This window comes from Myotis nattereri (assembly GCF_964212035.1).
Source record: "Myotis nattereri genome assembly, chromosome: 12".
In the NCBI taxonomy this organism is placed as follows: Eukaryota; Metazoa; Chordata; class Mammalia; order Chiroptera; family Vespertilionidae; genus Myotis; species Myotis nattereri.
The window spans coordinates 2646929-2674868 of NC_138087.1; the positions used below are offsets into that span (position 1 = coordinate 2646929).

The 27940-nt window shown below is 48.3% G+C and overlaps 1 protein-coding gene across 2 annotated transcripts in view; it reads left to right on the forward strand.

Moving 5' to 3' along the window:
* Positions 1–27940, forward strand: part of TUBGCP5 (tubulin gamma complex component 5) — a 119506-nt gene that overhangs the window by 10065 nt on the left and 81501 nt on the right. For both annotated transcript variants that reach the window (XM_081103198.1, XM_081103199.1), the window contains exon 4: positions 27467–27563. In XM_081103198.1, coding sequence (XP_080959324.1) covers positions 27467–27563 — 97 coding nt within the window. The remainder of the gene's footprint in view (positions 1–27466; positions 27564–27940) is intronic.

The following is a 27940-nucleotide window of genomic DNA, read 5'->3' on the forward strand; positions in this document are numbered from 1 at the left end:
GCAGTCTTGTTGTAGTTAAGCCTTGATTGTTGTCGGTAATACTGGGGGTGATTTGACCTCCAGGCCAACTGGCTATGAGAATCAGCTGTGTCTGCAGTGGGAGAACTTCTGTGCTGGATCTCTAGGGCGGTGCTAATCTAGCCTTTGCCTGAGGCTATCCGGCAAATGCCTCTGTGCAGGGCTTGGGCAGGGCGGGTCCCAGGGGATCAACAGGGCGGGTGGAGCAAGCAATTATGGCTGCTCTCAGTCCCGTCCCCAGGGGCTCTGCTTCTCAGAGTCCCAGCAACCGCTGCAAACCTTGGAGAGAAAGCTGCCTTTGAGTTCCGACTGAAGCCAGACAGTCCCGCTTCTCCTGTTTGAGTCTGGGTCCCTAGAGACTTGCCCGGATCTGGAGCTCAGAATCTGAGACTCCCTCCCAATTGAAACAGACAACCGCGCCCTCAGCGGCCAGCCTGCTCCGCATGCACTCCGCACCTTAGTATTTGACTTCAGCACTGCACCTCCTCTGAGTCTTGGTATGCTATTCTCTTTCCTCCTAGTTGTAGAACTTCCACTCAGCCAGCCTTCCTGTGGTTCTGGATGATGTCCGTTCCGTCTTTTAGTTGTATTTTTGAAGTGGTTGTTCGAGGCAGCAAACTCCGGCTTTAAACTATGCCGCCATCTTGGTTTCCCCTCTTTCATGTGTTTTTTAGCCACTGGTATGTCTTTTATGATGTCCATTCAAGTCTTTTATCTATCTAGGGATTTCTTTTTTTGTTTTTTTAAGTACAGACTACGTTTTTTGTTTTGTTTTTTAAACATATTTTATTGATTTTTTACAGAGAGGAAGGGAGAGAGATAGAGAGCTAGAAACATCAATGAAAGAGAAACATCGATCAGCCGCCTCCTGCACCTCTCCTACTGGGGATATGCCCGCAACCCAGGCACATGCCCTTGACCGGAATCGAACCTGGGACCCTTCAGTCCGCAGGCCAATGCTCTATGCACTGAGCCAAACCAGTTTCGGCCAGACTACGTTTTTAATTCATATACTTAAATACCAATCTGGGCAACAGCAAAATGAGAAGCCTACATACTCAAAAAATATTTTTTTAGACAACCTAGACATTTTTAATACACGAACGAAAAGCTAGTCATCATATCCTTAGCTGCTAGACCTTAAATTTAAAAACTCTTCATTGTTTCCTCGCCGGAACCGGTTTGGCTCAGTGGATAGAGCGTCGGCCTGCGGACTGAAGGGTCCCAGGTTCGATTCCGGTCAAGGGCATGTACCTGGGTTGCGGGCACATCCCCAGTGGGAGATGTGCAGGAGGCGGCTGATCGATGTTTCTCTCTCATCGATGTTTCTAACTCTGTCTCTCTCCCTTCCTCTCTGTAAAAGGTCAATAAAATATATTAAAAATTAAAATAAAATAAAATAAAAACTCGTCATTGTTTCCTGTTTGCTCTGTTCATGACTTTCCTTTATCGTAATGTTATTTCTTCTTTTCGGCCAGTCTACAGCTAAATTAAAATTTACAGTCAGATTTACTGAGCCTATCAGTCTAAGAAAATTTAGCTGTCCCCACCCACACTATATACACATCACAGAGATTTACCATTGTGATTCAAAATAACTGAATATTCTAAAGTTTCTTTATTCTAAAAGTATAAATTATATAGCTCTTTTAGGCATAGGTATTTTCAGTACAAAATGGTAACATCACCCGTCCTGTCCACCATAGGACTGCTCTGAAGAGGAAATAAAACGAGAGAGCAACCTGAAGGGGGCACCCACGTTCTCTGTGCACCCGTGTGGACACCAACACTCATGCACGCACACACCTCTCATGATATTTCCAAGATTTGGGGGAAGTTGTGAGGGGCGCTCTAGAAAGTTCAATGACCCTACATTAAAATGAGCTCAGAAAAGGAAAGCAAAGGAAAGGAGAGGGGAGCAAAGGGGAAGGAAAAGAAGAGAAAAGGAAAGAAAAGAAAAGAAAAGAAAGAAAAGAAAAGAAAAGGCCAAACACGCGGATCATTAAGAACTTCAGTTGAAATCACAAAGTATATACATGATCGAAAATGTGAAGACTGACCAACCTATACATTCCTGTGTTTAATCAAAGAAGTTCTGCATTAGAAAACGAAACACACAGAATCCAGATCAGTGATATTTCCACTTCTGAGAAAGATTCATTCCAATTTAAGAATTTCATTATTTCTAGCAGTACGCTGTACAATCCAGCTTAGGACTTCACTCAGTACAGATGAGAATATACCTGCATTCTAGGCTTTTCCTACAGGCCACATGGAAGGAGATACTTATGGCTAAGTTGCCAAAGGATTCTTCTTGCAGTGTCTCAAATTTGTATTTTTATCTATAAGAAACATGTCCTATTAGTTAGCACCTTAGGCTCAAGTGAAGTTTTTTGGCACAGAATTCTAGAGTCTTCCTATATAATCTGACTAGAGGCCTGATGCACAAAATTTGTGCAAGGGGCTCGGCCCTTGCAGTCCGGCCTGTCCAGATGGTTGTCCGGATGGTTGTCCGGATGGTCGTTCTGCTGTTTGGTCTAATTAGCATATTAGCTTTTTCTTATATAGAACTCGAGGCCTGGTGCACAAAAATTTGTGCACTCAGCAGGGCGGGGGGGGGGGGGTGTCCCTCAGCCTGGCATGTGCCCTCTTACACTCTGGGACCCCTTGGGGATGACCCCCTGCTGGTTTAGGCCCACTCCCTGGGGAATTGGGCCTAAGCTGGCAGTCAAACATCACTCTGGTAACCTGGGAGCCCTCGGGAGATGTCCACTTGCCAGCGGGGAGTAGGCCTAAGCTGCAGTTGGACATCCTTAGCACTGCTGAGGAGGTGGGAGAGGCTCCTACCACCACCGCTGTACTGGCAGCCATCAGCCTGGCTTGTGACTGAGCAAAGCTCCCCCTGTGGGAGCACACTGACCACCAGGGGGCAGCTCATGCATTGAGCATCTTCCCCCTGATGGTCAGTGTGTGTCATACTGACCAGTCATTCCCAGTCTTTCTGCTATTAGGGTCAATTTGCATATTACCCTTTTACTATATAGGATAGAGGCCTGGTGCATGGGTGGGGGCTGGCTGGTTTGCCCTGAAGGGTGTCCCGGATCAGGGTGGGGGTCCCGCTGGGGTGCCTGGCTGGTCAGGGTGAGGGGCTGATGGGTGTTTGCAGTCTGGTCACACCCCCTTCAGGGTGGGGGTTCCCACTGGGGTGCCTGGCCAGTCTGGGTGAGGGGCTGAGGGCCGTTTTCAGGCTGGCTAAGCCCCCCTGCGACGGAAGATCCCAGCCTCTCCTTTTTTGTTTCTTTTGAATTCTGGGATTTATTTACCTTCTTTAATTGAAACTTTGTTGCCTTCAGTGGAGCTCAGAGTCAGCGGGAAGCTTAGCTTCCTCCATCACTGGAGCAACCAAGCCTCCTGCTCCCTTCAGCACAGTGGCTGCCAGCTGCCATCTTGGTTGGGTTAATTTGCATATAGTCGCCCTGATTGACTGGTGGGCGTGGCTTAAGGTGTAGCGAAGGTACAGTCAATTTGCATGTTTGTCTTTTATTAGATTAGACTAGAGGCCCGGTGCACAAAAATTTGTGCACTCGGGGGGGGAGGGGGGTCCCTCAGCCCGGCCTATGCCCTCTTGCAGTCTGGGACCCCTTGGGAGATAATTACCTGCTGGCTTAGGCCTGCTCCCGGGTGGCAGAGGGCAGGCCCAATCCCTAGGTGCAGCCCCTGGTCGGGCTCAGAGCAGGGTTGATTGGGGAATTGGGGCGCCGCCTCCTGTCATGCACAGAGCAGGGCAGATCGGGAGGTTGCGATGCCACCCTCAGTCAAGCTCAGGGTAGGGCCAATTGGGGGGTTGGGGCACCACCCCCTGTCACACTCAAGGCAGGGTCGATGGGGAGGTTGCGGTGCCACCCCCTGTCACGCACAGAGCAGGGCCAATCAGGGGGTTGGGGCACTGCCCCCTGTCACTCACAGAGCAGGGCCCATCAGGGGGGTTGGGGCTCTGTACCCTGTCACGCACAGAGCAGGGTCGATCAGGGGGTTAGGGAGCTCCCCCCGTCACGCACAGAGCAGGGCCCATCAGGGGGTTGCGGCGCTGCCCCCTGTCATGCACAGAGCAGGGCCCATCAAGGGGGTTGGGGCTCCGTACCCTGTCACGCACAGAGCAGGGCCAATCAGGGGGTTGGGGCGCTGCCCCCTGTCATGCACAGAGCAGGGCCCATCAGGGGGTTGGGGCTCCGTACCCTGTCACGCACAGAGCAGGGTGGATCAGAGGATTGGGGCGCTGCCACTGTCACACTCAGGGCAGGGCCGATGGGGAGGTTATGGCTCTACCCCATCACACACAGAGCAGGGCCCGTGGAGAGGGGGTTGGGGCACCGCCCTCTATCACCCACAGAGCAGGGCCAATCAAGGGGTTGGGGCGCCGCCATTCTCACACTCAGGGCAGGTCCGATGGGGATGTTATGGCTCTACCCCATCACACACAGAGCAGGGCCTGTGGAGGGGGGGTTGGGGCGCCGCTCTCTATCACCCACAGAGCAGCGCCTATCAGGGGGTTGGGGCGCTGCCACTGTCACACTCAGGGCAGGGCCGATGGGGAGGTTATGGCTCTATCCCGTCACACACACAGCAGGGCCCGTGGAGGGGGGGTTTGGGCGCCGCTCTCTATCACCCACAGAGCAGGGCCTATCTAGGGTTTGGGGCGCCGCCACTCTCACACGCAGGGCAGGGCCGATGGGGAGGTTATGGCTCTACCCCGTCACACACAGAGCAGGGCCCGTGGGGGGTGTGGTTGGGGCGCCACACCCTGTCACACACAGAGCAGGGTGGTGGGGGGGCCGCACCCTGTCACACACAGAGCCGCAGGGCGATCAGGGCATTTGGGCGCTGCCCCCTGTCACGCTGATCCCGGTGCCGGGAGGCCTTGCTGCTCCGCTGATCCCGGTGCTGGGAGGCATATTACCCTTTTACTATATAGGATAGAGGCCTGGTGCATGGGTGGGGGCCGGCTGGTTTGTCCTGAAGGGTGTCCTGGATCAGGGTGGGGGTCCCCCAGGGGTGCCTGGCCAGCCTGGGTGAGGGAATGATGGCTGTTTGCAGCTGGTCACACACCCTTCAGGGTGGGGGTCCCCACTGGGTTGCCTGGCCAACCTGGGTGAGGGGATGATGGCTGTTTTCAGGCTGGCGGGTGACTGAAGCTCCCAACTGCTCCTTTTTTTTTTTTTTTTTTTTTTTAATTCTGGGCCAGCTTTAGCTCTGGCTCCAGCTCTGAGGCCTCTGTTGCTGAAAGCAGGTATCTGGTTTGTTTAGGTTCTATAATCGAAACACTGTATCAACTCCAGCTCTGAGATCCCGGCTAGCTGAAAGCAGGTTTCTGGGGTTTTGTTTAGCTTCTATATTTGTAACAATGTTTCAAACTGCAAGCTCAGAGGCTGGCAAGGCAGGCGAGGAACGTTGCTTTCCTCCGTCACTGAAGCAAGCAAGCCTCATGTTAGCTTCAAGCTGCCTGGCTGCCGGCTGCCATCTTGGCTGGAAGTTAATTTGCATATCTCACTGATTAGCCAATTGGAAGGGTAGCAGATGTACGCTCATTACCAGGTTTCTCTTTTATTAGATAGGATAATTCTGGTCTCCTTGCCAGAAAATTATGCATTGAAGTACATTTTAAAAATCCTGACATCATTTACATCTTTGAACAAGTCCATTATTTGGAATGGTATATTTCCTATTGAGTCATCAGTTATTTATATATTCCTCATACAAGTTCTTCATTAGAATAATGATTGGCAAATATATTCCTCCAGTTTCTATTTTATCTTCTCAGTAAAATTGTCTTTTAATATTTATTGTGAATAATGTTACAGATGTCCCCCATTCCCCTCTTTAGCATCCTCCACCCAGCCCCTGACACACCCCAGGCCTTCCCCACACTATTGTTTATGTCCATGGGCTATGCATATTTGTGTATACTAATATGTTCTATGGTTAATCTCTTCCCTTCTACCTCCCACTCCTTTGAGTCATTCTGTTCCATGTTTCCATGCCGCTGGATATATATTATTCATCAGTTTACTTTGTTCATTAAATTCCATATATTAGTGAGATTGTATGGTATTTGTCTTTTTCTAACTGGCTTATTTCACTTAGCATAATATTCTCCAGGTCCATCCATTATGTCATTAAGGGTAAGAGTTCCTTTTGTACATTTGCATATTATTCCATTGTGTAAATGTACCACAGCTTTCTTACCCACTTATCTACTAACTAGAGGCCTGGTGCATGAAATTCATGCATGGGTAGGGTCCCTAGGCCTGGCCAGCGATCAGGGCCAATCAGGGCCTTCCGGCTGCTGGCCGGGGCCTTCCTTCCCCAGCTGCCGGCTGCCGGCAGGGGTCTTCCTTCATTCTGCACCACACCCTGGTGGTCAGCAAACGTCATAGCAAGCGATCAAATTCCCGGTCTCTCAGCTGAACTCCTGAGGGGACACTTTGCATATTAGCCTTTTATATATATAGATGTAGTTGGGCACTTGGGCTGTTTCTAGATCTTAGCTATTTTAATTAATGCTGCTATGAACATAAGGTTGCATTTGTCTTGAACATATTCTTTCTGATTGGTGTTTTGGGATTCTTAGGATATATTCATAGAAGTGGGATGGGATTTTAATTTTTAATTTTTAATTTTTTGAGTAAACTTAATACTTTTTCCCATAGTAGCTGCACCAGTCTGTATTCCCATCAGCAGTATACTAAGGCTCCCTTTTCTCCACATCCTCACCAACACTTGTGGCTTGTTAATTTATTGATGATATCCATTTTGGCAGGTGTGAGGTGATATATTATTGTAGTTTTAATTTACATCTCTCTGATGATTAATGACATTGAGCATCTTTTCATAATTCTATTGGCCATCTGTATGTTATCTTTGGAAAAGTGTCTATTCAGGTCTTTTGCCCATTTTTAAATTGGATTGTTTGTCTTCCTGGTGTTGAGTTGTGTGAGTTCTTTGTCTGTTTTGGAAATTAACCCCTTGTCATATGTATCATTGTCAAATATGTTCTCCCATACATTAAGTTCCCTTTTAATTTTGTTGCTGGTTTGTTTTGCTGTGTAGAAGCTTTTTAGTTTGATGTGGTCCCGTTTGCTTATTTTTTCCTTTGTTTCTCTAGACGTAGGAGATGTATCATGAAAATACCTCTACGTGAGATGTCTTAGATTTTTAAGGTTTTGTGACACATTTAAGTCTTTTATTCATTTTGAGTTTATTCTTGTGTATGGTGTAAGTTGTTGATCTAGTTTCATTTTTTTTTTTTTGCATGTGTCTGTCCAATGTTCCTAACACTATCTATTGAGAAGACTATCTTTACTCCATTGTATTCTCTTGACTCCATTGTCAAATACTAATTGATATTCGTCTGGGTTGATATCTGGGGTCTCTTTTCTGTCCCATTGGTCTACATGCCAGTTCTTGTGCCAGTACTGTTTTAATTACACTGGATTTGTAATATAGTTTGATATCCAGTATTGTGATCCTTCAACTTTGTTCTTCTTTCTCAAAATTGCTGTGACTATTTGGGGTCTTTTTTGGTTTCATATAAATTTTTGGAATACTTGTTCTAGATCTGTGAAACATGCCGTTGGTATTTTAATAGAGATTGCATTGAATCTGTAAGATTGCTTTGGTAATATGGACATTTTAATGATACTAATTCTTCCAATCCATGAACATAGTATTTGCTTCTACTTGTTTATATCTCCCTCTATTTCCTTTTTTCAACGTCCTATTGTTTTCCAAGTACAGGTCCTTTACCACCTTGTTTATTCCCATGTATCTTATTTTTTTGTTGCAATGGTATATATATATATATATATATATATATACACACACATAAGATTGTTTGTCTTAGTTTCTCTGAGAGTTCATTATGGTGTATAAAAATGACATGGATTTTTGGGTGTTAATTTTGTATTCATAGATTCTGAATTCATTTATTAAATCTGGTAGCTTTTATGGAGTCTTTTTTTTTTCTTCTTAATTTTTTTTAAAAATAATTTTTATTTCTTGAAGTATGACAAAGAGTATTACATATGTCTCCTCCCCCCCCCCCCCCCTTGACATTCCCCTGGCCTCCCCTACACCCTAGTGTTTTGTGTCCATTGGTTATTCTTATATGCATGCATATAAATCCTTCGGTTGATCTCTTAACGCCCCCCCCAAACCCCCCCCAGGCTTCCCACTGTAGTTTGACAGTCTGTTCAATGCTGCTATGCCTCTGCATCTACCCCTGTTCATCAGTCTGTACTGGTCCCCATTATCTGTCCCAACCTCACTGGAGCCGTTCCAACCTCACCAGGGCCATTTCATCCTCACCAGGGCCGTCTTGACCTCACCAGGCCATCCCGACCTCACCGGGGCTATCCCTACCTCACCGTGGCCATTTCAACCTCACCGGGCCTGTCCCGACCTCACTGGGGTCGTCTTGACCTTGCCGGTGCCGTCCCAACCTCACCGGAGCCATCCCGACCTCACCAGGGCCGTTTCGGCCTCACCAGGGCCGTTTCAACCTCACCGGGGCCGTCCCAACCTCACTGGGGCCGTCTCGGTCTCACCGGGGCTGTTTCAACCTCACCGGGGCCGTCCTGACCTCACCGAGGCCCTCTCGGCATCACTGGGGCTGTTTCAACCTCACCAGGGCCATCCCGACCTCACCGGGGCCGTCTCAACCTCCCCGGGGCCATTCTGACTTCACCGGGGCCGTTTCGGCCTCACCGGGGCAGTCTTGACCTTGCCGGGGCCATTCTGGCCCCGGATGCTGTCCCAACCTCACTGGGGCTGTCCCGAGCTCACCAGGGCCGCTTCAACCTCACCGGGGCCGTCCCGACCTCACTGGTGCTGTCTCGACCTCACCGGGGCCATTCCAGCCCCAGATGCCATCTCAACCTCACCGGGGCCGTCCCGAGCTCACCAGGGCCGCTTCAACCTCACCGGGGCCGTCTCAACCTCACCAGTGCCGTCTCGACCTCGCATGGCCCCGGATGCCGTCCCAACCTCACTGGGGCCGTCCCGACCTCACCGGGAATGTTTCAACCTCACCGGGGCCATCCCGACTTCACCTGGGCCATCTCGACCTCACTGGGACCATTCCGGCCCCGGATGCCGTCTCAACCTCACCGGGGCCATTCCGACCTCACCTGGCTGTTTCAACCTCACTGGGGCCATCCCAACCTTACTGGGGCCATCCCGACATCACTGGGGCAGTCTCGACTTCACCGGGGTTGTCCCAACCTTACCGGGGCCATCCCAACCTCACCTGGGCAGTCTCGACCTCACCGGGGCCATCTCGACCTATCCAGGGGCATCCTGACCTCACCGGGGCCGTTTCGGCCTCACCGGGGCCGTTCCAACCTCACTGGGGCCGTCCCAACCTTACTGGGGCCATCCCGACCTCACCTGGGCAGTCTCGACCTCACCAGGGCCATCTCGACCTATCCAGGGGCATCCTGACCTCACCGGGGCCGTTTCGGCCTCACCGGGGCCGTTCCAACCTCACTAGGGCCGTCCCAGCCTCACCGAGGAAACACGAAGTTTGGCACTCTGCCTCCTGCCAGGCGGCCCCTGCCAGACAAAATCTCCAGGCTTTCCTGGTGGCTGAACATCCAGTATGCCTGCTCGGACTTCGCCCTCCACCAAGTGCACAGACTGCCCGTCTGCCGTCCCCTAGCGTCCCACGCGAGACTGGAACCGGTGGGCGTGCTTGTGCGCCTGCTGGCACAGCAGTTCCACATCACCGGTCCAGCTGGGCTCGGCCCCGGCCTGCCCCGAACCCGACTCCGCCCCCCGAGTGCGTCCCTCCCAGATGCGAGGAGTCGAAATCTGCAGCCTGCTGGGTTGGACTCTGTACTTGGTGCTTCTGCACATCCTCCTCAGTCTCAATGCTCTTCTTTCTTTCCTTCCAGTTGTAGAGCTTCCACTGGGCCAGCTTTCCCATGGTTCCGTATGATAGCTCTTTGTCCTATAGTTGGTAGTTTCGATGTTGTTGTGGGAGGCAGCACGCACAGGTCTCTTCCTTACGCCGCCATCTTGGTTCTCCTGGGTCTGCTTCTTGAGTGTGTCTCCCATGGGTGCGAGGAGTTGAAGTCTGCAATTTGTTGGGTTAGGCTGCAAAAGCGCAGGTGGGTCTTTTTGTGCACCTGGCACAGCTTGGATGGGGATGTAAATTGATTAGGGCTGGGTCTCAGGGAGTTGCCAGGGCGGAGCAAATAGCAATGGCGGCGTCTCTGTGGCTCCTCGCCTCTCGGGGACACCGGGACTTCACTTCCCCCAGTGCCGGTGAGCAGCCGCGCGATAGAGCCTCCCTCGCTTGCTACAAGGCCGTGCCACCTCTCCCTGTAGGGTCTGGTGCCTCATGATCCCGCCCAAACCAGCTCAGTGGATTCGAGAGTTTGTAAAAGCGCAGGCGTTTCCTCTTGTGCCTCTGGCACAGCCTGGATGGGAATGTAAATTGAGTAGGGTAGGGTCTCAGGGAGCCGCCAGGGCGGGGCAAACAGCAATGGCGGCGTCTCCATGGCTCCTCGCCTCTTCGGGACTCTGGGACTTGGGACTTGGCGTCCCCCAGTGCCGGCGAGAGCTGCGCGCCAGAGCCTCCCTCGCTTTCCGACTGCTGCAAGGCTGTGCCGCTTCTTCCCGTGGGGTCTAGGGCCTCAGAGACCCACCCCAAGCAATCCAATTGAAAAAAAACCGCGCATCCAGTTGCAGCCTGCCTGGCGGGCGACTGTGTACCTCTGTTTTTGGTGGCTCTGTAGCTCCTACGCAGTCTCACTGCGCTTCTTTCTTTCCTTCCAGTTGTAGAACTTCCACTGGGCCAACTTCACCATGGTTCTGAGTGGTGGTTGTTTGTCTTATAGTTGGTAGTTTCAATGATGTTGTGGGAGGCAGCACGCACAGGTCTACTCCCTACGCTGCCATCTTGGTTCTCTGTAGTTGTGTCTTGAATGTTATTGTCCCATTCGTGGATGGAGTCTCCTTTCAGGGTGTCTGATTATGTGTCTCACTTCCTACCATGTCATGCCAGCCATTGAGGAGGTGCTGTCTGAACAGCACAAAATACAACAAGACAAGACACAACACAGAAGGAAGAGAACAAGAATGTATACAAGACGCCTATAGCCCCAGAAAAAAGAGAATTAAGAAAGAGAAAAGAGAGCAAGAATGATGGAACAAAAAGAAAAAATATGTGGAAGAACACAACAAAACAAAAACAAATAAAGCAAAAAGCACAAACAAAAACACCCAGAAAAGGTGGGTGGGGGGCACAATTTGTAGATACAGAGCTTAAATAAAGAAAATAAGGTTAAAGAATTAGAGGAATAGGGGGAGGACCATGGTTTTACAGGGGTCCTCAAACTTTTTAAACAGGGGGCCAGTTCACTGTCCCTCAGACGGTTGGAGGGCCGGACTATAGTTTAAAATAAAACTATGAACAAATTCCTGTGCACACTGCACATATCTTATTTTGAAGTAAAAAAACAAAACGGAAACAAATACAATATTTGTATTTGCATGTGGCCCGCGGGCCGTAGTTTGAGGACCCCTGGTTTAGAATAAAGGGGTGGGGGGCAGGAATGAGAAGACAAGGAAAAAAATTTGGATAGGAGAATAGAACAGATAGACCTAAATTTATGAAATGAAACAAGTTAAGAAATTAGAAGAAGAAAAGAAAAAGAAGAGAGAAAAATTTTAAAATTGAGTAGTGAAATAAAAAGAAAAGAGAAAGGGAAATTGAGTAGGAACAGGGAAGAGGAAATTAGATCTATGAGCCCAACAGAGACTAGAACAGGGGTGGGCAAACTTTTTGACTCGAGGGCCACAATGGGTTCTTAAACTGGACCGGAGGGCCGGAACAAAAGCATGGGTGGAGTGTTTGTGTGAACTAATATAAATTCAAAGTAAGCATCATTACATAAAAGGGTATGGTCCTTTTTTTTTTTAGTTTTATTCATTTCAAGCGGGCCGTAGTTTGCCCACGGCTGGACTAGAATAATAGCAAATCAATATAGCAGATAGGTAAAGATCAATTTTAAAAAGAGGAAAAAAGAAAGAAAAGAAGAAAGAATGGGAGGAAAACAGAAGAAGGGGGTGCAAAAAATAAGATAAATAAAGTGAAGTCTCATTCACTTCAGCCGAGCTTAGTGCCTCAAGGGAGCTGGTGTAGGACCCCACTCTTCTGTTCTGTCTGCCAATTCTGTGAGGACTTAACCACTGTTGGGCACCGTCTTCTGGCCTTTAGCACCTGCTTGAAGCTCCAAGCAATCCACCGCTCCACTGCTTGTGTCTGTTTCCACAGGCCTTGGCTGCAAGCAGGAGGGGCCAGTCTGCTCTCTTTGTCTACCAGCTGTCAGTCTTAATCTCTCAAGGGTCTGTTTCTCACAGGGCTGTAGACAGGGGAAGTGCTGTTTCACTTTCAGGGAATATGAAGGGTGTGTTTCCTGTGTCAGAGCTACTCCTCCATGAGTGGCCCAAAACGTTACTCTGTCCCCGACTGGACAGGTCTCCTTGTGTGGAGACCAGTGAGGTCAGCTATGACCCTGGAGGTTTAATCAGTCTGGTTCTCAGAGTAGTCGAGTGGACGGCTCCTCTTCCAGTCCGATCCCCGGGGGCTCCTTGAGACTGCTCAGGCCCTTGGCGTGGCCTCTGCCTTTGTTTCTCAATAACCCTCCAGAGACTTGGGAAGATGGCGGCATAGGTTAACACCGGAGTTTGCTGCTTTGAACAACTACTTCAAAAGTGAAACCAAAAAACGGAACGGACATCACCCAGAACCACAGGAACGCTGGCTGAGTGGAAGTCCTACAACTAGGAGGAAAGAGAAACACATACGGACACTCAGAGGAGGCGCAGTGCTGAAGTCAAATTCTGAGGTGCGGAGTGCGCGGAGGCGGAGGGCGCGGTTGGCGTTTTCAATCGGGAGGGAGTCGCAGACTCTGAGCTCCAGATACAGGCGAGTCTTTAGGGACCCAGACTCAAACGGGAGAAGCGGGACTGTCTGGCTTCGGTCAGAGCGAGTGCAGCTTTCTCTCCGAGGTTTGCAGCCGTTGCTGGGACTCAGAGAGGCAGAGCCCCTGGGGACAGGACTGAGAGCCGCCATAACTGCTCTCTCCGGCCCACCCTATTGATCCTGTTCGACCCGCCCCGCCCAAGCCCTGCACAGAGGCATTTGCCGGATAGCCTCAGGCCAAGGCTAGATTAGCACCTCCCTAGAGGACGGAAGTTCTCTCACTGCAGACACAGCTGATTCTCATAGCCACTTGGCCTGGAGGTCAAACCCTCCCTGGTATTAGCTACAACAATCAAGGTTTATAAGACTGCACACAAAGACCACTAGGGGGTGCACCAAGGAAGCATAACAAATTGCGGAGACAAAGAAACAGGACAAAATTGTCAATGGAAGATATAGAGTTCAGAACCACACTTTTAAGGTCTCTCAAGAACTGTTTAGAAGCCGCCGATAAACTTAATGAGATCTACAAGAAAACTAATGAGACCCTCGATGTTATATTGGGGAACCAACTAGAAATTAAGCATACACTGACTGAAATAACGAATATTATACAGACTCCCGACAGCAGACCAGAGGAGCGCAAGAATCAAGTCAATGATTTGAAATGCGAGGAAGCAAAAAACACCCAACTGGAAAAGCAAAATGAAAAAAGAATCCAAAAATGCGAGGATAGTGTAAGGAGCCTCTGGGACAGCTTCAAGCGTACCAACATCAGAATTATAGGGGTGCCAGAAGATGAGAGAGAGCAAGATATTGAAAACCTATTTGAAGAAATAATGACAGAAAACTTCCCCCACCTGGTGAAAGAAATGGACTTACAGGTCCAAGAAGCGCAGAGAACCCCAAACAAAAGGAATCCAAAGAGGACCACACCAAGACACATCATAATTAAAATGCCAAGAGCAAAAGATAAAGAGAGAATCTTAAAAACAGCAAGAGAAAGAAACTCAGTTACCTACAAGGGAATACCCATACGACTGTCAGCTGATTTCTCAACAGAAACTTTGCAGGCCAGAAGGGAGTGGCAAGAAATATTCAAAGTGTTGAATACCAAGAACCTACAACCAAGATTACTTTATCCAGCAAAGCTATCATTCAGAATTGAAGGTCAGATAAAGTGCTTCACAGATAAGGAAAAGCTAAAGGAGTTCATCACCACCAAACCAGGATTATATGAAATGCTGAAAGGTATCCTTTAAGAAGAGGAAGAGGAAGAAAAAGGTAAAGATACAAATTATGAACAACAAATATGCATCTATCAACAAGTGAATCTAAGAATCAAGTGAATAAATAATCTGATGAACAGAATGAACTGGTGATTATAGTAGAATCAGGGACATAGAAAGGGAATGGACTGACTATTCTTGGGGGGGAAAGGGGTGGGGGAGATGTGGGAAGAGACTGGACAAAAATCGTGCACCTATGGGTTGGGAGTAAGGGCCGAGGGTGGGGCGGGAACTGGGAGGAGGGAAGTTATGAGGGGGAAAAAAAGAGGAACAAATGTAATAATCTGAACAATAAAGATTTAATTAAAAGAAAAAAGAAAAATAAAAGAATAACCAATGGACACAAGACACTAGGGGGTAGGGGCCGGGGGAATGTCAAGGGCGGGGGAAAGGAGACATATGTAATACTTGTTGTGCCCAGATTTCAAGATCCCCAAGAAACCCACACCAGGGAGCCAGCCAGTAAAAAAAAAAAAAAAAAAAAAAAATAACCCTCCAAGTGCAGGTGTGGCAGGCTGGATGGGGGGCCCTTTACCTGCTCTCTGGGTGTTGGGAGCAGGGAGCTCCTCCCAGGGAAAATGGCCATTTTGGTTTGGAAGCCGATGAACAACCCATTGCAGCACTCCTGGCTCCTGCTTTTCCAGGTCACCCTGCCCTGCTTCCCTCTCGCCTCTCCTCAGTCACCTCACGTCCACACCTCCCTCCTGAGCCACTGCCTGGGTGTGTAGCTGCAAATGAAGACTCCTGTGCTCTGTGTTTAGAGAAAAAAAAGGGCAATCGAAACTGCTGCTCTCTCCCTCACTGGCTCTGGTCTGCTGGGTCTAGACGACTGCTGCCAGCAGTCCTGCTACCTCTCATAGCTGCTTGGATGATACGGATGCTTTGGGTCACACTGCCACAGGTTGGGAAGCCCCGCCTGTCAGGTCAGCAGCATTGCCACCGCAGGTGGTGTGTGGAGCCCTGCCTGTGCCCCGAAACAGTTCTCCCCATAGCTCAGCACCCTCCTCTCTGGGCTCCCCACCTCTCTAGATCTTGCCCTTTCTACAGATCTCCAAGTGCCTTCTTTCTTCCGTGTTATAAGTCACTCTTCAGCTGGACCACAGTTGGAAATCCCAGGTGTGTGTTCTCCAATTTAGTGGTATTTCCAGCCTGGCCCTGTGATGAGGTGCCCGACAGGTCTGCCTGTTCAGCTGCAATTTTCTCCTGCCATTATTTCTTGGAACAGGTTCTCTATTCCTTTCTCACATTCTGCTCCGTCTGGTACAGTATGATGCTAATGTGACATTTCATGTTGTTCCAAAGCTTAGACTCTCCTGCTTTCCACTTTTTTCTCCATGCACTGCTCTGAATGGCTGTTTTTTTCTACGTTATCTTGTAATTCACTGATACGGTCCTCAGCCTCTTCTAAGTCCACTGTTAAATCCTTCCAGGGTATTCTTTATTTCAGCTGTCATTCCTCACTTCCAATCTATTCTCATTTGTTGTTTCAACCTTTGTTTTCATGTTGGTGTAGCTCTCATTAAGACCTGAATAATACTCATTAAGTTGCTTGTAGTTCTCACTGAATTGTTTGACACCCTTGTTACCATTACTCTGAATTCTTTATCTGACAAATTGTTTACTTCCATTTCATTTAGTTCATTTTCTGGTGATTTCTCCTTTACTTTCATTTGGGGGTTGTTTTTTTATTTCCTTATTTTTGCTGTCCATTTGTTTTTGTTTCTGTATATTAGATGAGACTGCTGTGCCTCCCAGATTTTGTGGGGTGGCCTTATGTAGCAGGTGTTTCATGGAATCCAGTGGTGCAGTCTCAATTCTCCTGAATTGTGCGCTCTAGAAAGCCCCCCTACTTGAGTTATTTGGGTTCTCCTGTTGTAGTGGAGTCTTGAATGTTGTTGGCCTGTCATGGATAGAGTCTCCTCTCAGGCTAGCTGACTATGTGCTCACCCACAACCACATTGTGAGAGCTGTTGTGAAAGTGCTGCCCAAACAGAACAAAATACAACATGACAAAATATGAATCAGAAGAAATAAAACAAAAAAATACACAAGACCCCTACAGCACCAACATAAGCAACCACCAGAGAAGAGAGAATTAGGACAGAGGAAAGAGAGTAAGAATAATAGAAAAAAAGATGGAAAAAGCACGAGGAGAAAACAAAACAAACAACAAACAAAAGCACAAACACAAAACCACAAGAAAAGGAGGGGACAGAAATAAAGAAAATAAGAATAAAGAATTAAAGGATATGGGGGATGGAAAATGGTTTAAAATAAAGGAAGGAGAAAAGAAAAGAAAAAAATTTGAAAGGGAAAATAGTGTAAAAAGCAGATATCCCCAAAATAAGAAAAAGAAAAAAGATGAGAAAGCAGTAGAACGCCCTGACCGGTTTGGCTCAGTGGATAGAGTGTCGGCCTGCGGACTGAAGGGTCCCAGGTTCGATTCTGGTCAAGGGCATGCACCTTGGTTGTGGGCACATCCCCAGTAGGGGGTGTGCAGGAGGCAGCTGATCGATGTTTCTCTCTCATCAATGTTTCTAACTCTCTATCCCTCTCCCTTCCTCTCTGTAAAAAAAAATAAAATCAATAAAATATATATATTTTTTAAAAAAGAAAGCAGTAGAAAATGAATAGAGAAGGAAAAAATTGAGTAATGAAAAATGGGGGGGTAGGAAAAGGGAAGTGTAACATTAGATATATAAGTGAAACAACAGAGTAGAATATAATACTAATAAAAGCGTAATATGCTAATTAGACTGGACATCTTTCAGACGTCCACCCAGACAAACCACAGTGGCTGCGAGCCGGTGGCGCGGGAAGGGCACTGCCGTGGGAGAGGAGGCACCGCCGCCCCTTTCGCAGAGGCCTCAGCACAGGCCGATCCAGCACCATGGCCCCTTCCACAGAGGCAGCCGGAGAGGAGGCTGTGTGGTCCCGATCCCAGTGCTGCCCCTTCCACAGAGGCAGCCACAGAGGCATTGGGCCCACGCCGCCGCCTCCGCAGAGACTGGATGGGGTGTGACCTGCTGTGCCTCAACCTCCCACAGCCTCTCCCCCAGCCACTGGTGGGTGAGGGGCGGAGCCAGCACTAAGAAGCGAGGGCCGATGGATGGCAGCCATGGCAGCCAGCAGTGGCAGCAGCAGCAGCAGCAGCGGGGGTGATGGGGGCAGCGCCTTCCCATAATCGGCTGGTTGCCTCCTGCAGAGGGAGGCCAGTCTGCGGCTTAGGCCCGCTTCCCTCAGGGCTCCCAGACTGTGAGAGGGGGCAGGCTGGGCTGAGAGGGGGACCCCCACCCCTGCAGTGCACAAATTTTCATGCACCGGGCCTCTATAAATCAATAAAGCCGTTAGATAAAGAAAGGAAAGAGAAAAGGAAAAAAAGGGAGAGGAAAAAAGTAAAAGTGAAAAAAGTGAAGTGGCATTTGTTTTTGCCGAGTTTAGTGCCCCATGGGAGCTTGCTTTGGACCCCACTCTTCTGTCTGCTGATTCTGGGCTTCCTGTTAGTGCTTAGGTGCTGGCCACTGCCAAATGCTGACCTTTGGCCTTCAGCTCCTGCTTGAGGCTCCCAGCGATCCACTGATCCACTGTTTGTGTCTGTCTCCACAGGACTTGGCTGCCAGCAGGAGGGCCAATCTGCCCTCTGAAGCAGGTGGCTGGCCAGCACACTTCCCCTGGTTCCTCAGGTCCCGCCTCTGCCTTTCAGCCAGCTGTCAATCTTAACCACTCAGAAGTCTGTTTCTGAAGGGGCTTTAGGCAGGGAAGGTGCTGTTCAGCTGTCATGGAATGTGGTGGGTGTGTTTCCCTGTCCCAGAGCTGCTCCTCTGTGAGTGGCCCAAAGTATTACTCTGCCCTTGGCTGGACAGAGGTCCCTGTGTGGAGACCAGCGGGGCCAGCTGGGAGCCCGGAGTTTAGGTAAATTACCATCTGGTTCCCGGGATAGTGTGGCGGGCGGCCCCTCCCCCAGGCCAGTCACTGATGCTCTGGAGACTGCTCAGCCAGTAGGCTTGGCCTCTGCCTTTGTTTCCTCTGAAAAGCTCACCGTGCAGGGGTGGCAGGTGCAGGGGTGGCAGCAGGGCTCCCGAGGGGGGCGGCTGTGTCCTCAGAGCAGGGGTTTCCCTTTCCCTGCCCTATGGCTGCTGTGAGTGGCCAGCTCCTCTCGGGGAAAATGGCTGTTTCAGTTTGGGGGCCTACTGGGTCGCGCCAGCACAGCCAAGGGTGATCCTGAGTGGGGGTGATGAAAGGATTGAGAAAAGAGACAAGAGAATGAAAGCTGGGTCTCGGTGGGACGCTGCCTCCCTGATGAGGAGACAGCGACAGCGCCCACAAGCTGTGTCTTTATTTTATAGTAGATGCTACGAGGCAAAGTAGGGGTGTGATCAAGATGTTTACAGCATTCTCGTTGGTTTCAGTCCTACTCAACTACTTGCACCTGAACTCTATCACACAGGCACGTGGGGCCACGTGTTCGGACCACAGGTTCAAGCTTACCCTATAGCTGTTGGCTATAATTGTGCTGGGAAGGCTCTGCCCTCCAGCTGGGACTTGCACATGGCCACGAGAGGACTGTGCCCTCTCATTAGTCCGAGGCTTGAACCTGTCCAAAACACTGTAGCCGTACCCCATAGCCTACGACCGAATGCTCCCAGCTTCTGCTTTTCCAAGCCCTCCCCCTAGTGCTTCCCACCCCAGCCCCTCCTTAGGCACCTCCAGTCCATGTCTCCCAAAGCTCTGATGAGTAGCTGCAAATGAAAACTCCTGTGCTCTGGGTTAAAAAACCAAACAATGAAACCGCGGCTTTCTTTCTAACCCGCTCCAGCAGCCCCGCTGCCTATCAGGCTGGGTGTTGCCCGGGCTGCTGGTCTCGGCCCTGCTGCTCACGGCTTGCAGCCCATCCCGCCCCTGGTGCTCACAGCTTGCAGCCCATCCCAGGCTCCGGGCCTCTATCTTCTGAGGGAACAGCCCCTCCCGCAGCCCAGTTCTCCCTCCTCTCTCGGCCTGCCAGCCTGCCGCCCCTGGGAGCTGCCTCCGCTCCTCTCGAGACCTTGCCCTTCCTCCTGGTCTCTGGCCGGCAGCCAGGCAGCTGAAGTGAACAGGAGGCTTGCTTGCTCCAGTGAAGGAGGAAGCCAACGTTCCCCGCCTGCTGCTGCCGGCCTCTGAGCTTGCATTCTAAGAAACAATGTTGCAATTAGAGAAGCTAAACAAGCTCCAGAAAGCTTTCAGCTGTCAGAGCTGGAGTTGCAACAGAGTTTCAATTATAGAATCCAAACAAACCCAGATACCTGCTTCCAGCAGCGGAGGTCTCAGAGCTGGAGCCAAGCCTCGGAGCTAAAGCTGGCTCTCAGCTCCAGTGACAGCCATAGAAGGTAAATAAATCCCAGAATTAAAAGAAAAAAAGGAGAGATTGGGAGCTTCAGTCACCTGCCAACCTGAAAACGGCCCTCAGCCCCTCACCCAGACTGGCCAGGCACCCCAGTGGGGACCCCCACCCTGAAGGGGGTGTGACCAGCTGCAAACAGCCATCATCCCCTCATCCAGGCTGGCCAGGCACCCAAGCGGGACCCCCACCCTGATCTGGGACACCCTTCAGGGCAAACCAACCGGCCCCCACTGGTTCACCAGGCCTCTATCCTATATAGTAAAAGGGTAATATGCAAACTGACCCTAACAGCAGAAGGACTGGGAGTGACTGGTCACTATGACACACACTGACCACCAGTGGGCAGACGCTCAATGCATGAGCTTCCCCCTGGTGGCCAGGGCACTCTCACGGGGGAGCTCTGCTCAACCACAAGCCAGGCTGATGGCTGCCAGTACAGCGATGGTAGTGGGAGCCTCTCCTGCCTCCTCAGCAGCACTAAGGATGTCTGACTACAATTTAGGCCTGCTCCCCGCTGGCAAGTGGACATTCCCTGGGGGCTGCCAGGCTGCCAGAGGGATGTCTGATTGCCATCTCAGGCCCAATCCCCCAGGGAGCGGGCTTAGGCCATCAGGTGGTCATCCCCTGAGGGGTCCCAGACTGCGAGAGGGCACAGGCCAGGCTGAGGGACCCCCCCCCCCAAGTGCACAAATTTTTGTGCACCGGGCCTCTAGTATATATATAAAAGGCTAATATGCTAAGTGTCTGTCCAGGTAATGACATCACATAGCAACACCTGGCTTCCTCTCCCTAGCGACTAGCCTCCTTGCAGTTTCTTCAGCCCAGGAACAAGACTTCCTTTATGGCCAGATGGAAACACTTACACTTTAACCAATGTCTGTGAAGTGTTTTCCTGTGTTTCATCTCATTTGATCCTCACAAAAGTCCTGGAGTAGGTAGATAGGAGATTCAGTGGAATCCTTTTTTTTTTTTCATTAACCGGAAAACAGATTTAGAAAGCTTAGGAACTTGACTCGACAGAAAAGAAGTAGGAAGTGGTGAACCTTGAAAATGACTTCAGGTTTTTTGTCACTGCGCAGAATATAGTCAAACACTGCAGTTAAATATTTTACCCTTTGTTCTCCCTGCGTAATCTACAATAATAATCTGCTTCATGTTGATTTTTACTGCTGTGTTGCTGACAATTACCTGAAAGAAAAGTTGGGGTGCTTCACTGGGCTGGAAAAAGTTTAGCTAAATCAGAAAGCAGGTCTAATTAAGCAAGTTCATTCTATAAATATAAAAAGCTAAGTTGACTCGCACATGTGTGATACATATAAAGCTCTCGCTGCTGACAATCGCACACATGTGTTTTGATCTGTCATTGTTGATCATGAATTTGGTTGATACTTCTATTATAGAGAAAGGGTGAATAATGATATTAAAATATTTCTTCTAAGGAATTTCTTTTCAGTGTGCACAAATTCGTGCACCAGTCCACTAGTTTTCTATAAATAGGACCATGTCATCTCTGATTAAAGACACTCCTTCCTTTCTGATGTAGAGTGGTTTGTGTTTTTCAGCTTACCGTACTTGCTGGAAACTTCGAAAAAATGCTGAACAAAAGCCAGAGTGCACATCTGTGCCTTGTTACCAGCCTTAGAGGGAAAGCTTCAGTTCTGGCTGTTAATTATGGTGTTCATTGTAGGTTTCCACTGAATGCCATTCAGCGGGCTGTGCATGTTCCCTTTTATTCCCAGTGTGTTGAGAGGAAGTGTTTTATTTTTGTCAGATATCTTTCTGCATCTTTGAGATGATAATTTTTTTTTGCTTTTATTCTATTAATGTGATGTCTTGTTCAGCTGGGGCAGCCATAACAAAATACCACGGACTTAAAAAAAACAAATTTCCTTTCTCAAGGTGGGGAGGCTGGAAGGTCTAAGGCCAGTGTGCCGGCCAGTTTGGTTGCTGGTGAGGACTCCACCTGACTGGTAAAAGGCCACCTTCTCTCCAAGTCCTCACATGGCAGAGAGAACTCTCTGGTATCTCTTTTTGTTGTTGCTGTTAATTCTCACCTGAGGATATTTTTCCCAGTGATTTTTAGAAAGAATGGAGGGACGGAAGGAGGGGAGAGAGAGAAAAAAAAAACATCGAAGTTTCTTGATTGATTGCCTCCTGCACGTACCCTGACAGGGTCCAAGGATCAAACCTGCAACCCAGGCATGTGCCCTTGAACAGGAATCGAACCTGTGACCCTTTGGTGCATGGGCTTACTACTGAGCCACACTGGCCAGGGCTTTGGTATCTCTCTTTATTCCATCGGACCAGGGCTTCAACCTCATGACCTAATTACCTCCCAAAGACCCCATCTCCAAATACCATCAAATTGGGGGTTAAAGTTTTAACATGTGAATTTGACATTCAGTCCATGACATATGGTATATTACATCAAATGATTTTGGGGTATTCATCTGCTTTATATGTGTGTGGACTGAGATGTACGTTCATACTTAAGGCCCTCTCAAGACTGTCCTGGCTTGTACTCTGTTGGTTCTCGTCTCCTCTGAGCATGGACTCCACTCCCTTGGCCAACAATGTGTGAGTGGCATGGGTCCACTCCTCCTGCTGTGCATATCACAAGCCTCTAGTCAACCCAAGACATGTGGAGAGCTTAGCGATCCCCCTTTGGCTGTCTCGCAGCCAGGAGCTGCTTGGTGAACTCTCAGCTGTCCTACTGGGCACTACTTGTTCCACACGGGCTGGCAGTCGCTGGCTCCGCTGCTCACTTGCCACTTTAACTGACAGCTCTCAGGTTCGAGTGAACCTCCTTTGAGAACAGCAACAAGGCTGCTTGTTTTCATTGCCTGTCCAGTCCTGGTTGAACTGCCACTCTGATGGAGCTGGAGGGAGGCAGGGAGATGGCCCCAGGCAGATGTGCCACAAACTCACACTATTCTTACCTGAGGTTGTAACCAGACTCAGTGGCCCAATCAGATGTGATCAGGAGTTTCCATCCAAGAAAGAAAGGGTTTATTCAGGAAATGGTGCCAAGCCCAGAGTCAATGCTCAAAGACCTGGCTCCTCGATGGCTTCCAGGGAATGGGTTATATGGGGGGACAATCATTAATCATGGTATAGTGGCTAACAGAGTTGAGATCATGCACTCTGCTGATTGGTTGGGACCAGGAGAGGGAGTAGTTGATTCTTGTATCATGTCCTGATACAATCATGGCATCGTTCTGTCTGGTTTCTTGAGGATGTGTCCCATGGGGTTATTCAGGGTTTCATGGGTCTGGGACTGAAATACAACTGAAGTTGTATCTTTACCTTGTTAAAGGTGTTATCTTTACCTTGACAGAACTGTTTCTGAGGTCCACAGACCTGAGGCTTGTTCTTAAGACAGTTTGATATTGACCAGACTCTGATGTTCTAAGAGGGAGTGAACGGAACAGAAAAGAGAATGGGTCATGTTTAAGAAATGGAGTTTGAGTGGCCACAAGGTCATTTTTATGGATTAACTCTTCCTGTGCTTGAAGCAGAGCACTGAAATGGTTGTCTTGTCAATCTTGTGCAGCTTTATAATTAGTTTTTGGTGACAGGATTTTAAGACCACCTCCCTCCATTGTGCCATACTCCACACATCTTTCCTCTGGTAAGTTTCACCTCTTTCAGGTGCATAAAACCCTCCACACACACACCAAATCCAATCTGACAGCAATTGTTAATAATAGATTTATATAGTGGGAGTTATTTTCTTCAAGTCCAGTTGACTCTTGAACAATGTGGGTCCAGTTATGCAATCACCCACTTCAATTGAGCCATGCAGTTCAAACCCAAGTCATTCAAGGGTCTGCTGGCAGTTGGGAATCCGAATATGTACATTTCTCATTGTGTGCATGGTCAGCATCCCAAACCCCTGCATTGTTCAAGGGTCAACTGTATTTCCATTTTTCATGATTTTTCTCTGGGGAATAAAAAATTCTTTGTGAAGGAATCTCACACATTTCTAAGCAGATGAGAAATTATCAATAAAAAGGAAGCCCTTGCAGCCTTATTAGTGAGCTTTGTTTCCAGGAAAGTTTGCCAAGTGTGTATTCTATCTCTAGCATCATACTAAGTGGTAGATATACAAAGTAAAAAAAGACATGGTACCATCGAATAGTTATTTAATTATTATTATTACTAGAGGCCCAGTGCATGAAATTCGTGCACAGGTAGGGTGCCTAGGCCTGGCCAGTGATCAGGGCCAATCTGTGGGGCGATCAGGGGGTCCCCCCTCTGGCACCCACCTTGGTTGGCCTGGGGCCTGCGGACTGGGGACAGCTCCTGCATTGAGCATCTGCCCCCTGGTGGTCCATTCACATCATAGTGACTGGTCATTCTGCCATTTGGTCGATTTGCATATTAGGCTTTTATTATATAGGGTGATTAACACAATGGAGATGCACAGAGGTGCTCTGGACTACAGAATAGGGAGAGTTGGTCCCTATTCTATAGGTATCAGACACTCCCATGCCTTCCTTGAATTTAACCCACCTCTCCTTTCCATGCATAGTTTTGACTTTTAGCAAATTTGCAAGGTTTTTTTCTTGGTAACTTTCTAAATATAATTTTTTAAATATAATTTAAGTTTTAAAGAAATATAAGGAAAAGTTAAAGAATAGTAAAAGGGAGGAGAAACCAGAGACTCAGAGGAGGTGCGGAAGTAAAGTGCAGAGGTACGGAGGCACACGCGGAAAAGGGCTGGCAACTGAGGACACGGCTGTCTTTTTCAATCGGGAGGGAGACACAAGCTCCCGATGGCCCCAACTCCAGTTCTGGGCGAGTCTCCGGTGACCCAGACTCATAGGGGGAGAAACTGGACTGTCTGGCAGTGGGCGGAACTCGAGGGCGGCTTTCTCTCAAAGGTGTTTGCAGCAATTACCGTGGGACACTGAGACCCAGGGCCTCTTAGGGCAGGGCTGAGGATCAGCCATAGCTGTTTGCTCTGCCCTGTTGATTCCCTGAGACCCTGCCCCACCTAAGATGTGTGCAGAGGCTTTTGCATATGAATGACCTGGCCCTTTGCAATCTAAAATTTCCTAACAAACTGGAGCTGGGTCAGAGAGACCCAGAACTTCCAAAAGAAGGCCCAAGACCCCACAGCAGCTTGCATTGCTTCACAGCTGGGCCTCATCTGGGCACCTCCAAATCCCAAACAAAGAAGAGGAATCTGCAGATCTCTCCGTAGCTCCTGCTGGGTAGCCTCAGGCAGAGGCTAAATTGGTACCTCCTTAGAGATCCAAGAGCCAGTGTACCCAGTGGTCAGAGTGGGACCATCCAATTACAACTCCTCAGATCCATAAGGGACACACTCAGGGGGCAGACTCAGTGAGCACCAAAGCCCCACTGAAGCAAGCCTTGTCTCATAAGGGTGTTTTCAGCACAGAAGTTCTCCCACCGTAGACACAGCTGATTCTCACAGCCAATTGGCCTGGAGGTCAATTCCTCAATTTCTCACTGTCAGCCGAAATACAACTGTTAGGTGATTTCTCAACAGAAACTATGCAGGCCGGAAGGGAATGGCAAGAAATATTCAAAGTAATGAATAGCAAGAATCTACAGCCAAAATTACTTTACCCAGCAAAGCTTTCATTCAGAATTGAAGGTCAGATAAAGAGCTTCACAAATAAGAAAAAGCTAAAGGAGTTCATCACTACCAAACCAGTATTATATGAAATGCTGAAAGGTATTCTTTAAGAAGAGGAAGAAGAAGAAAAAGGTAAAGATAAAAATTATGAACAACAAATACATATCTATCAACAAGTGAATCTAAAAATCAAGTGAATAAAAAATCTGATGAACAGAATAAACTGGTGAATATAATAGAATCAGGGGCATAGAAAGGGAGTGGACTGACAGTTCTTGGGGGGAAAGGGGTGTGGGGGTGCGGGAAGAGACTGAACAAAAATCGTACACCTATGGATGAGGACAGTGGTGGTGGTGTGGGGGGTAAGGGCAGAAGGTGGAGTGGGAACCGAGTGGAGGGGAGCAAATGGGGGGGAAAAGAGGAACAACTGTAATAATCTGAACAATAAAGATTTAAATAAATAAATAATAAATTTAAAAAAAAAAGAATGGTAAAAGGAACTCGTATGCTCCCTTGCTCAGGTTCAGCAATTGATATCTAATCTGGATTTGTTCCCTAGCCTTTCTTTTTCTTGACCTGCACGGGCCAATTATTTGGTAACTTGTCTCTCAATTTAGGTGTGTCTGATGATTCCTCATTATGATTTAGGTAATGCATTTTTTTAAAAATATATTTTATTGATTTTTTACAGAGAAAAAGGGAGAGAGATAGTTAGAAACATCGATGAGAGAGAAACATCGATCAGCTGCATCCTGCACATCTCCTATTGGGGATATGCCCGCAACCCAGGTACATGCCCTTGACCGGAATCGAACCTGGGACCTTTCAGTCCGCAGGCCGACGCTCTATCCACTGAGCCAAACCGGTTTCGGCTAGGTAATGCATTTTTGACAGGTTCCCTACGTATGCACATTTGAAGTATAAAAAATAGAGCGGTACATATATAATGGACTATTCATTGGCCACTAAATAATGAACTCTTAACCATTCATAACCGCATGGACGGACCTAAATAAAAAGGTGTTATGCTGAGTGAAATAAGTCAGGCAGAGAAAGACAAATACCATCTTATTTCACTTATACGTGTAGTCTAAAGGACAAAATAAACAAAACAGAAACAAGGTCATAGATACAGAGAAGAGACTGGTGGTTGCCAGAGGAGATGGGGTTTGGAGGACTAGGTGAAAAAGGTGAAAGGATTAAGAAGTACACATTGGCAGTTACAAAATAGACATCCTGGGGATGTCTAAGGATAGGTGTTTTTCCTTTCTTCATCAGAATTGGACACCATTTGAGGGACAAGATCACAACAGAAAGTAAAGTATGGTGTAGGGAATATAGTCAGCAATATTGTGATAACTATGTGTGGTGCCAGGTGGGTGACTGAAATATCGGGGGAATCACTTTATACCTGAAACTAGTACAAAATATTATTGAATGTAAACTGTAATTGAAAAATAAAATTCCAAAGAATAGTTTAGAGGTTAGGTTTTATTTAGGCAACTAGTGGCCCGGTGCACTTATTCGTGCACACTGAAAGGAAAATAATTAGAAGAAATATTTTAAAATTGCAGTTTGCTGTTTCTCCCTCCGCACCTGGGTGCAGGGTGCTGCCTCCAGGGCCCCAATTGCCCTGCCAATCGTGTTGCTGCCTGGCTCCCAGGCACTGAGGGAGCCTGGCGGTGGCCCCACCCCCCACCACTGCCGCTGGTTGCCGCCTGTGGGGCCCAATCGCCTCGCTGATCTGATCGCAGGGTGACTAGCGGCGGTGGCGGCGGAGCATTTGGCCCCTGCCCGGTGACCAGTGGCTCGCACCCACCTTTGCCTGGTGCTACCCATTCACCTGCTCCACCATCCCGCCCCAGTCCCACTCTTGTCGGGGCCCACTGGGGCCTGCAGTGCCTCCACTGTTGCCCGCTGCCAGTGCCACGTCGCCAACGCCTGCCATGTGGTCAGCACACATCATAGCAAGCGATCAAACTCCCAGCAGAACTCCTGGTTGAGGGGACCATTTGCATATTAGGCTGTCTTTTATTATATAGGATAATTCATGTTTTCTCAATCTAGAAAAAAATTGGGTACATAACAGTCATGGGATTATCTTTTCTTTACTCAAACTGATTTTAAAAGCTCTTACCAACCTCAGTGGCTCATATTCTTTTTTCTTTTTCTTTTTGGTTTTAAAGACAGATGCGCATTATTCCATACTGTCACTTCTCCTATGTCTTTCTGACTCTCCTTCAAACAGCAATTACGTGGAAATGCCAAGAGATAAAGAAGTGGGTACGTTTTCAGATACTGTAATATATAGCAAAGAAATTATTTTTAATGTTTAATTGGTTTTTATAAACTTTGTAAAAATCTATGAAACTAAAATATTTCTGTTGCATTGTATACAATTGCAATTGCAAATTTTCATTTAAAATGTAAATTCTGACTTTGTAAGTTGAACTAATCTCAATTATATAAAGAGAAAAATTACTTTTTTCTTTTTTTAAAAAAATATATTTTATTGATTTTTCACAGAGAGGAAGGGAGAGAGATAGAGAGTCAGAAACATCGATGAGAGAGAAACATCGATCAGCTGCCTCTTGCACATCCCCCACCGGGGATGTGCCCGCAACCCAGGTACATGCCCTTGACCGGAATCGAACCCGGGA